General features: G+C 44.7%; 1 protein-coding gene across 1 annotated transcript in view; it reads left to right on the top strand.

Moving 5' to 3' along the window:
- The window catches only part of Egf (epidermal growth factor), a 76064-nt gene that overhangs the window by 59870 nt on the left and 4855 nt on the right, over window positions 1-11339 (top strand). The window contains exons 18-21 of the mRNA XM_031375473.1: window positions 2151-2273; window positions 4010-4154; window positions 7987-8154; window positions 10537-10654. Of these exons, the coding sequence (XP_031231333.1) occupies window positions 2151-2273; window positions 4010-4154; window positions 7987-8154; window positions 10537-10654 (554 nt within the window). The remainder of the gene's footprint in view (window positions 1-2150; window positions 2274-4009; window positions 4155-7986; window positions 8155-10536; window positions 10655-11339) is intronic.

The following is an 11339-nucleotide window of genomic DNA, read 5'->3' as shown; positions in this document are numbered from 1 at the left end:
TTTCCAGACAAAGTTTCTTTGTGTAGCCTTGGCTTTCCTGGAACTCACCCTGTAGAACAAGCTGGCCTCTAATTCACAGAGATCCTCCTGGCTCTGCCTCCTGAGTGTTGGGCTAAAAGGTGTGTGCTACCACCACCCAGCATGGAGAGATGGCTTAGCTGTTAACCAAAAATGTGAGAGAGGATTTCTAATTTGAGATTACAGTAGGCATTCTGGTTTCTTTCGAGGGCTGAAGGCGTGGCTCAGAGGTCAAGTGCTTGTGTAGCATCTGTGAGGCCAGAGGTCCAATCTCAGAACTTGAAGAAAAAGGAAGAATTAAAAAGTGTAGGAAACAAAGAACAGCAGTTACTTTGATCCATTCAGGACCGCTGTTCAATGTCCTTAGCCTCTATGAGGCTCCCGGGAACTGTGCCTCAGGAACTGGGAGGTCTCTCAAGCTGAGGAAGCCAGTTCTTGCTTGCCAATGGGCGGAGGTCTGAAAGAAAAGCAGCTTTGATAAGAGACACAGAGATGTTCTGCATGAAGAGCAGAAACACAGTGAAGAGGAATGTCAGCTTGAGGCCTTGGGCAAGATTTCCTAAAGGAAGTGTCATTTGGGCAGGACTATAGAGAATGAATCCAAATTAATTAAACAGAAGTGTGAAGGGGTGGGGAGCATGCAGATGTGAATAAATCATGTATCTGGAGAGTGGGAGGCAGTGCTAAGTACAGGCTGCATGTGAGCAGAGAAACCACACAGTACACAGACAGGGTGGCTCAGGTCATAGATACTTCCCTCCCCGCAGCTCTAGAGGCTGCAGCTCTCCACGATGGATGATGTGGTCTGGCGAATGAGCCATTTCTGGCTTATGGAAGCCACTTTCTCACTACTCCCTTAGTCTCTCCTCTGCGATGTACAGAAACCCTGGTGCTCCTTCATCTGTTAAGGGCACCCTCCTGCTCTCATCTAACTTAGTTAGCTCCTCACAAAGCCTGTCTCGGATCAGTCACTTGGGGGTCGGTTTTCAAGGTCTGCATGTATGTCGAGGCATTTGAATCTATAGTATTAGCAGATGAATTGTCTTACAGATGCGGGGGACCAAGTCTGAGGGTCAGCTATTGTTTTTACTTTCTCTCTTAAGCGTTCTGGCTGCTATTTTATGAAAATTCAAAGGAAACAGTTGATATTAATTTAATAGTGCATTTTATGTGCTCTATTATATCTAAAATATTAACATTTTACTATTAATTGGTAGTTTAGATGTTTATATTTTAACTTGCACACTAAGACTTAAAACTCTGGTGTGTATTTTGAACTGACAGCGCCATCTGGACCAGAAGACTAGATGCAGTTAGAGAGCCCAATACTCCCAGAGGGCCAGTCGCTCCATACTGGACAGCACAGCTGTCAGCGACAGAAAAGCCTCTGGCCTGCCCCAAAGTGGCACAATCACAGGCTCATCGCTGTGTGGTCTAGGGAGCGGGAGAGGCTCTGGTTTTGGGAACGGCCTGGAGGAGATATGAGATGTTGGAATATATTGAGGCAGCTCTCCTTAAGGTAGTTTAGTGCAGACCATGGGAAGTCCCAAATGTTAGGGCAATAACAGCTGAGATGGACATAGGCCGGCAGCAGGGCTAAAGGGGACTTAGTTATTTATATAGTTCATACTTATTGGGTTTCTCTGTGTAGCCTTGGCTGTCCTGGAACTCACTCTGCAGACCAGGCTGGCCTTGAACTCAGAGAGATCTGTCTGCCTCTGTCTCCCTAGTGCTGGGACTAAAGGCGTACACCGCCATGCCTGTCTTGATATGCCATTTATGTCAATAAATAAGCCTTGAGTTGCAAAAGTGAAGTCTGAGTTTTAGGATATGAAACGCTATTTGCTGGAGGTGCTTCACTGATCTCTGGCCTGGAGAAGTCTTGAAGTCTTTCCTTCCAAGTGGAGAGAAATCCTGTCGGGAGCCTGGGATCCCTGACAGGGCTAATGTCATGGACACAGCAGTCCTTACTTCTACCTTTCATGACAGGACCCCCTAACATGCATAGGGCCCTGAACATGAAGCAGCGCACAGGTGAAGGAAGCCCTCCTAGACTGCCGGACTGACTCCGTGGTCCCATAACCCTTCCCTTTTCTGCATGCCCTTTCTCTTCTCATGGACTCCTGGGACAGATATTGATGAGTGCCATCAGGGGACGCACAACTGCGGCAAGAATGCCATCTGCACCAACACGGAGGGAGGCTACAACTGCACCTGCCCAGGCCGCCCATCAGCACCTGGACTGGCTTGCCCTCGTAAGTGGATGGTTGGGGGGTCCTGATTAACCAGGAAGAACCTGGACTGGCTTGCCCTCGTAAGTGGATGGTTGGGGGGTCCTGATTAACCGGGAAGAACCTGGTTCAGGAAATCTTATGCTTTGTTTGTTTGCCTTGGTGATTCATTGTTGAATCTGGCTGGAGAGCTGGATTTCATCACCAGATTAGTACTGGGCTACAGAATTTGAGGTCATTCTGGTTTTGTTCATTTCACAGCATCTGTAATAAACCTATTGTTATTATTATTATTATTATTATTATTATTATTATTATTATTATTACTACTGCTACTACTACTCCCCCTCCTCCCCCTCCTCCCCCTCCTCCCCCTCCTCCTCCTCGTGGTTCAGTATAGGTATCTCTCCTTAACCCTGTGCCTACTTTGGCATTGGTTGGTTGTTTTCAGAGGCTGTGGAAAAACTTAGCTGGGCTAGACAGATCAAGACTATCTCTGGTCTAATAATAATATATTTTGTCTCAGTATATACAGATGTTAAAACTAGACTGGCATGGTGGTGTATGTCTTTAATCCCAGTACATGGGAGGTAAAGACAGGTGGATCCCTGAGTTCAAGACCAGCCAGGTCTATAGAGTGAGTTCCGGGATAGCCAGGGCTACACAGAGAAACCCTGTCTCAAAAAACCAAAACCAAATCAAAAGAAAAGCAAACAAAAACAAAAAGAGAGCTAATCTGTATAAAATATGCTTGTATTTTGATACTGAATCTTAAGAACCTGGTATGTATTTTACCCACACAGCACACCTCAGTATGGACTACAGGCTGTAGCACAAATTGCCCAGCACAAGTAGTGGTGAGAGGGAGCCTCTAGCGACTCTTCAGTACTGTGGGCCGTGATGGGAGAAAAGTCACTTTCAAGGATTTTAAAATTGATTTGTTAAAGCCTTTGTGTCTTGACATGAATTAGCAGCCCAGCTAGCTTTTGTTTCCCTTAAAACAGTCACCAGTACTGACTTCATCACCCACACAGCACAGGCAGCACCCCTACAAAGTCCCTGGCACCCAGGACAGGGCTTGCCTTCTCAGTTCTGCAGACACAAGATGCCTTCAGGGAAGTTCATACTTGCCTGCTCTCTTGGTTTTTTAGGGAATTGTCTTGTTCTCAGGCAATCTTCTCCACTTAAAAGGTATTGGAGATAGGTGTGGTGGCTGGTACCTACAATCCCTGGAGTTGGGAGGCTGAGGCAGAGGGATTGCCTGAGTTTGAGGGCAGGCTGAAAACCTTCTTAGTCAGTTGCAAGCAGCAGTGCCTTCCCTTTAAGGTGTAGGAAACTAATCAAAACTAAGAGGCTTTGCATCCTGACGTTCCTCCATTAGTGTAACATTTCCTTCCCATCAGTTGCTATAGTCTCATATCTGAGGGGGCCCCCTAAAAGTTAAATCAGTTTTAGAAGAAAGCATTTTGTGGGATAAATGTGACTCCCTAGATTTGGAGGGCAATGGGCTATGTGTTGCTGGGTAGCTTGTGAGCCATACAATACCCCAGTTGTTCATTTCAGATGTAGGGTTGTGCATTCTTTCTTTGCCTCTAGTATGATAATCCAAGAGAGAGAATGGTTTAGTGCTTGGTGGGTGACACAGGCTGAGTTAGGAAGGTGAGACTCAGCACCCCTGAGACTTCCACTGTCACCAAGAGACCACAGCGCAAGTTGTTTACAGAAACTCAAAACGAAAGTAATGTCTTTGACTATTCCAGACTCTATCTCACTCCCTTCCTTTGAGGAAGATGGCCACCATTTGGACCGAAATAGTTACCCAGAATGCCCACCGTCGTACAATGGATACTGCCTCCATGGTGGCGTGTGCATATATATTGAACCAGTGGACAAAGTCGCATGCCGGTGAGTCAAGCATCTTTCTAATAGCCCAAGGTGGTAGTGTGGTCCATGACTTTCAGGAGGTTTGTAAAATTTACACAGAGGAGATTTTTCTATAGGCAGTGATGACTTTCTTTTTACATAAATAGGTGAACATAGTTTAGAAAATCAGTTCCCCATTCAACACGAAGAAGGCAGATTTGTAGGAAATTTACTAAAACCAATTTGGTTTCAGCCAGATTCTAGATTTATAAAAATATTGCACCTATATTCACCCTGAACCTATTGCCTCTGATATTTAAAGCTTTTTTTTTTTAAAGTTTTCTTTCTAGTAATTCACATTTCATTGCTGTCTTGGCAACAGCTGCTGAGGGATGAAACTGGCCGATGTTTGCTCCCTTTCAGTTCCCTAATGACATGACAGGCCAAGTTTTCACCTGCAATGGTTCTGAGGACTGGAAACGCTGAGGTATTCCATGGCGCTCACCAGGAAGGCCTTTCCTCTGTAATAAAAGCTCCACACAGGCTGGGGAGAAGGGAGCCAGGAAAGTGCTTACAGCAAAGGACGGGAGCCTGGGTTCAGATCTCTAGCTTCCATATAAAAACCCAGGTTAGGCAATGAACACTTTTACCCCAGCACAGGAGAGGTGGAGACTGGAGAATCCCTGGCACTTGGCAGTCAGTGAGAGACTGATTATGAGGTGAAAGGTTTGGCTAGTAGGCTTCTTGGAGAAATAAATACTCTCCCCACCGTGTCTGGGACCTGAGTTCAGCCTCTGGGCTCCACATGGTGGAAGGAGAGAGCAGACCCCTGCATGTTGCCCACATGCACCCACACTCACAAAGCAATAAAACGGACTATTAAGAGGCAGAGAGCAGAGGACAGACACCCGATGTCAAATTCTGGTCTCCACGTGCACTTGCATGCATACCCACACACGGAGAGCTACACACAAACCCAAGTGGACAGTTTTTAAGTCAGGACTGCATTCTACTTTTAACTAATTACACATGTTCAAGGCAATGTGAGGGTATGCACAGATGTGCCAGTCCACGTAAGTCTCATATGCCTGGACCTGTGGTCCTGCGGAATGAACATTATAGGCTTAAACAATTTTGTGATCTTTTTTTATTAATAATAATGAAAAGAAACTAAGTTGTTAGAGGAAGAAGAAGGCATATTCTTTGATTGAGTATGGTCTTACATTAAAAATCACATCAGCTTGACAAAAATTGTGGAGATATTTGGAAATATTAGTAAAAAGGACTCAATTCTAGTAGAACTCTGCTTTTGAGTCTATATTACCATAGCACGATTTTGTAACTCAAGATGCTTTCAAGTATAACATAATAATCACTTTTAATTAATAGTTAGAATTAGCAATCAAATAGTTTTTATCTACACACTTAATCCTGTTATACCAAGTACAAAAATTACAAAACTGGATGTGTCACTAATTGCCTATGGCTTATTTCCTTCATGTTAGCTAACTCTAGGCCCCCAGATTATTGTTGAAGTATGAAGGATTCTGAAGGGTTAGAGGGCTTTATCATAGTACAATTTTCCTTCCAATCCGATTCTGCTGGAATTTATCGTTAAGTCCCTATGAAAGCAGCATCTTTATTCTGTTGTGTTTTAAACACATTAAACTGGAGCTGGGCAGAGGCATAAGGGCACACCTGCAATCCCAGCACTTGAGAGGCAGTAGTAGGGCAATCAGGAGTTCTAGGTCTTTCCATTCAAGCCCAGCCTGGGTCACAGGAGGGCCTGACTTAGACAAATAGGCCACGGCAGAAGATGTCCCTCACACTTAAGGACCTTTAGCCAAAATCAATGTTTAAAGTCACTGGTGTCCACAGTCACTGGAACATAACTCTATTTTGAATTGATTTGATACAAATGTGGTTTAATACGTTTTCAGCTTCACTCCTTCAGCCTCCCTCATGGCTATGTTCCACAGTAACAAACCTCAGGGGTGTCCTGTCAGTGCAGCTTTGTCAGGGGCACTCCTGAAGCATCCATGCCCACTGGTTCCCTATAACTTTCCTGGCCTGGATTCTTGGGATGTTTTTAACTCTTGCGCTCAGAGGAGGTCTTCCTTCTTTCTGATTTGGCTTTGGCTAGACATCCTTCCGTCACATCTTTTTCAGGGCTGCCACCCCTACAGCAGGTTGTGAGGTCTCTTGAGGACAGGTGAGGTTGGCGAGAGCTTCCAGCTCTGCCATTCCTCGCGGCTTTGTGGCCACAGCTCACTTAAAAGGCTGCTTTACCCTTGCTTGGTCTAGAGTGGCTTCGTATTGTTTGACTGTTCACTCACATTTGTTTATCCAGGGAACCTTCTGTTAGGTTTAGCCAAACTAATTAATAATTCAAATAAACCAAAAGACTCATGGCTGTGCCCCACGCTTTGAAGAACCACTGTCCATTTGACTGCCCTGGACACGGTCCTCCAGACCCCAGATCACTTCCATTCGCAAGTGGAGCCCATTAGCATCCAACAGTTTTGTTTTGTTTTTTCAAATGACTATTAGGGATTGTCAATAAATAGCTATAACCAAAACGAGCTAGAATTAAAAGTGGACCCCAGGAAGCCTGAGCAGCCTTTAGGCCCCACCTCAGCTCCTGCCACCGGTTCCATGGTCCACTCAGAAGTGAGTAGAGCAGGAAGCCCTATGAGAAGCATCGTAGTGCAGCAGATAGTGTAGATGTTTAGACATCTGAGAACCACTCGAGTCAGGCCTGCCAGTCATCAACTGTGTGACCTCATGCAAACTATTTAATGCTGAGTCTGTTTCCTTACCTATAAAATAGAGGGTGTCTACAAAAAAAAAGTTAAAAAATATCGGGTAAAAACTGTGTGCAGTGTGGTGTCGGTCACCGTGACTAGTAAGTGTTGCTCCTTTTCTTCCCTCCTGAGGAAGTGAGTTTCCGCTTTCTAATGATGAGATAATGGTAGAATTAGGGAGGAGACTCCAGATCTTCTGAAACGTTCAACAGTGTTCTCCCATGCTTCCCACCAGGAATGCTGTGCATTCGTCCCTCGGGTTCTTTTAGTATGAAGTGGAGAAATGGATGGGTTGGTGGTAGGTCTGGGGCTAAGAGAAGGGAATTTTAATGGAATTTAAAAAAAAAAAAAAAGTTAATTCTGGCGTGAAGAAAATGCAGTTGTTTCTCTGAGCGCTGGTTTCTAGAAACAAGCACCTCCAGTAGATGGCAGCATTGCTTCACTTACTTTAGAGCATCGCTAGCAACAATTTCATTGGATGGTTGGTTTATAGGTAAAAGGACCTTTCCCTTCAGAATAGCTCCCCACCTCTTATGTTTCTCTCTCTCTCTTCTTTTTCACATTTTCTCTTGGGCTAGTGGCGAGTTTTACAAAAGCAAACAGTCTCTCCTTAGCCAATGCTCTGCTTCTGGTGGACCTGTGTGTGCGCTTCTAGTACAGCCTAGTATTCGACCGGGGTCTCTGTTTTCTAGTTCTTTCCTTTGACCTAGGACTGCTGCGGTCTGGCCAGACATCTGTCTCCAGGTGTCTCCTGGCTTGTGTCGGTTTAGAAAGGGAGTCTCCTTGGGACTTTAGCCTGAGAGTTTATCTGCAGTCGGTGTTCTGTTATGCCCCATAGAGACGGTGTGCAAATAGCTCCCCGTCATCCCAAAGACAGGTTGAGAAAAGGGGAAAGCCTGTGAAAGATACTGTTGTGAGTGATGATGGTGAACCTGTACTGTGAATCTGTACTGTCATAACAGGCTTACAAAGCTACATCTGGAAAGGTGCAGGGTTAGAGACGATGCATATTGAATTTGTAAGAATCAGGCGCCGGGGCCTCTGCTTGACCTCTGCTTGTGTGTCAACAGCTGTGTCGTTGGCTATATTGGGGACCGATGTCAGTACCGAGACTTACAATGGTGGGAGCTGCGTCATGCTAGCCACGGGCAGAAGCGTGACGTCACGGTGGTGGCTGTCTGCGTGGTGGCGCTGGTCCTGCTAGTCCTCCTGGGGATGTGGGGGACCTACTACTACAGGTAACTCTTCTTTACCATGAAACTTGACATCCTTTCTCTAAGCTTCCCCCCAGGAAATGCATACTTCCTTGGGATGAACTTGAGCAAAATACTGCATTTAAAAGGAGGAGTAAGCTCCTTTTTAAAGCCTGGACTCGCCTACACTAAAACATCAATGCTCCGACTTTGGTGATGCTGAGGACTGAGCCCAGGACCTTGCACATGTGATGCATCCTCACATCAGATGTGCTTATCTCCCACAATACACCATTGCAGTCCAGTCTCTTCTTTCAGCATCACATGCCCACATCAGCCGGCATAACTATAATTTTTCATGGTTGCCTGCTGATAATTACCCACAATACCTACTTTTTGTTAGAGAGAAATCATGATCTTCCCTAACTTTGGAAAGCAATTCTGGTCATTGGGTTTTGTTTTCAGCAATTTAAAGTTAGGGGTTTTCAAACGGTGAGACGGTAGCATGCATTTTATGTAAAAGCACGACCTTAGCGTCAGGGAGCAGGCGTCTCAGTGCTCCTGTTCCTTTCCTTTAAGATGATGATGCCACACTGTCATCAGTTGAAACAGCTTAGGAAGTGTTATAATAGTCTGTGCTGTTAAAAAAAAAAAAATCATGGAATCCCAAGACTCCTGCTGAGGGAGCTTTATAAAACTGCCCGGTGGCCACCCACCTGCCAGGTGTCAGCTTTCTGCTGATATGTCAGGTACCCGCTGCCATCAGAAGGTAAATACTCAACCACATTTCCCAAAGCTGAACAAGCCCTCAAGTCACAACCGTTTCATATCCTGGAAAATTGAGCACAGCCAGCCAGGTGCTCTCCCCGCCAACCCTGCTGAAGCATACTGTAGCAGTGAATAGCCTTGGTTCTGGAGGCAGCTTACACATCAGACCCAAGTTAGCACCTGAGCTCTCTTGGCATGCCTCCTCACTTGTGGGCACTGGTTTTCTTTGTTATAGGGTACAAGATACCAGTGCTTCTTCCAGAGTTATTGTGAGACGGAGTCAGTGTGTGTTCAGAGTTCACCATAGGCCTGGTGTATTGGGTATAATAAATGCTCCTATTGTTTTATAGGAATAGTAACCTTCCTAATAAGAGGCATACATACTTGAAAACCTCCATCACCTCTGGGAAACAAGATCCCCAGGGAAACTCTTGAGCTTTTAATTTGGTGGCCCATCAGTATCACTGCACTTTTTGGATTCTGTAGGCTGGTAGAAAGAACGTTAAGTTATCAATGGCTTATTCCCCTGAAAAGAATGTCAAACAAAGATATATGTACAAACAAACAAACAAACAAACAAACAAAAGGGAACAACAACAAAAAAACAAAGAACCACAAAAATAAACTTCCCCAGTCATAGTGGTGCATACCTTTAATCCCAGCACTCAGGAGCAGAGGCAGGCAGATCTCTGTGAGGCCAGGCTAGTGTAAAGAGTGATTCCAGGATAGCCAGAGCTACATACATACATACATACATACATACACACACACATATATATGTACACATATAGTAAGACCATATTTCGAAAGAAAGAGAAAGAAAATTGTAAGTTAACACATGGTATAATTATTTTTGGTTTTTTGATATATTAACATGTGAGTTAATGTTTTTCAGAAATTTGGATTTTTTTTTTAAAGACCTGTCTCTCTATATAACCTGGACGAGTCTCAAACCCATGATTCTTTTGCCTCAGCCTCTGGAGCACTCTGACTTCATGAACATGTCAGTAAGCATGCCTGAGCAGCGGCACATGTGGATTGAAAGCTAGTGGCTAATGGATGGTGGTTTTCAGGTTCAGACTGCCATAATCCAGTAACAAAAATGATGAAGGGCCCACATAAATAACTCAGTAAACTGTTTGCCATATGAGCCTAAGGACCCAAGTTCAGCCCTTAGCACCTATGTTTAATACAATACAGTACAATACAATACAATGCAATCAGGCAGGGCACACTGTACACTATATCTGCAACACTGAGGAGACAGAAACAGGAGGATCCCTGGGGCTTCATGGCAAGTGCTGGGTTTACTGGAGATACTATTTCAAAAAAATAACACGTAGAGCAATTGAGAAAGCTGTACAAGGTCTACTTCTCACCTCCACATGAAGGCACACTTCTATACAGGTGCGCGCACACAAACCAGTGTTTACACACACACACACACACACACACACACACACACACACACGGTAAGGACTATTGCTTGACAAAAAAGCTTGTTAGAACTGTTTCTTGTGATTGCAATAGATCACAAGAAATTAGTAGATCTGATTTGACAAAATAGTTGCTCCGGGCTATCACAGAGTGTTATTACGGAGTGGGACGGTTGTTTTGTTTTTATTTTGTGATTGATTCACCCTTTTGGCTTTATCTCAGGACTCAAAAGCAGCCATCAAAACCCCCAAAGAACCCTCATGAAGAGTCAAACAGAAGCATGAGCAGCAGCGGGCCGGAGAGCAGCGGGGCTGGCGGGGCTTCTTGTCCCCAACCTTGGGTAATGCTATCAGTACATGAGTTAAGAACTGCTTGATAAGTATTCTTAGTCCTTTTGTTCTTCCTTCCTAATGTTCAGAGAAACCGAAACCTGACAGCTGCCAGCTGCTCTCAAAATGTCCGTTATCCTTAGTGCCTAGCCAGTCTTCAACAAGTGCTTTAACGTCTGGGCCTCTCATCCTCTTCTGTATAACTCTAAGATCCATCTTCAGAAATGCCATGTGATTTAGGACACGGGCAGTGAGTGATCAGTTCCTTGAGGTATCAGGACTTTGTGGACAGCTAAATTACCTACACTGCACTCAACAGACTATAGAGAATTACACTGCACATTTATCTAATCTCATTTAAATCATAGGAGAGGAGAAATGGTTTCTGCATGTGTGTCTCTTTAAAATAAAAAAATTAAGTTTTAAAAAAATCAAAATTCAGCCGGGCGGTAGTGGTGTACGCCTTTGATCCCAGCACTTGGAAGGCAGAGGCAGACGGATTTCTGAGTTCAAGACCAGCCTGGTCTACAGAGTGAGTTCCAGGGCAGCCAGGGCTACACAGAGAAACCCTGTCTTGAAAAACCAAAAAAATAAAAAATAAAATAAATAAAATAAAAATTCCATGCTGCGGTGGCAAGCAGCTTGTTGGCTCTGAGCTTCATTCAGAAGCTGGGGCTGCTGAGCTGTGTCCCCCCC

This window comes from Mastomys coucha, unplaced genomic scaffold, assembly GCF_008632895.1.
Source record: "Mastomys coucha isolate ucsf_1 unplaced genomic scaffold, UCSF_Mcou_1 pScaffold16, whole genome shotgun sequence".
Lineage (NCBI taxonomy): Eukaryota > Metazoa > Chordata > Mammalia > Rodentia > Muridae > Mastomys > Mastomys coucha.
The sequence above is the reverse complement of the archived record's forward strand: the minus strand, read 5'-3'. Positions and strand labels throughout refer to the sequence as shown.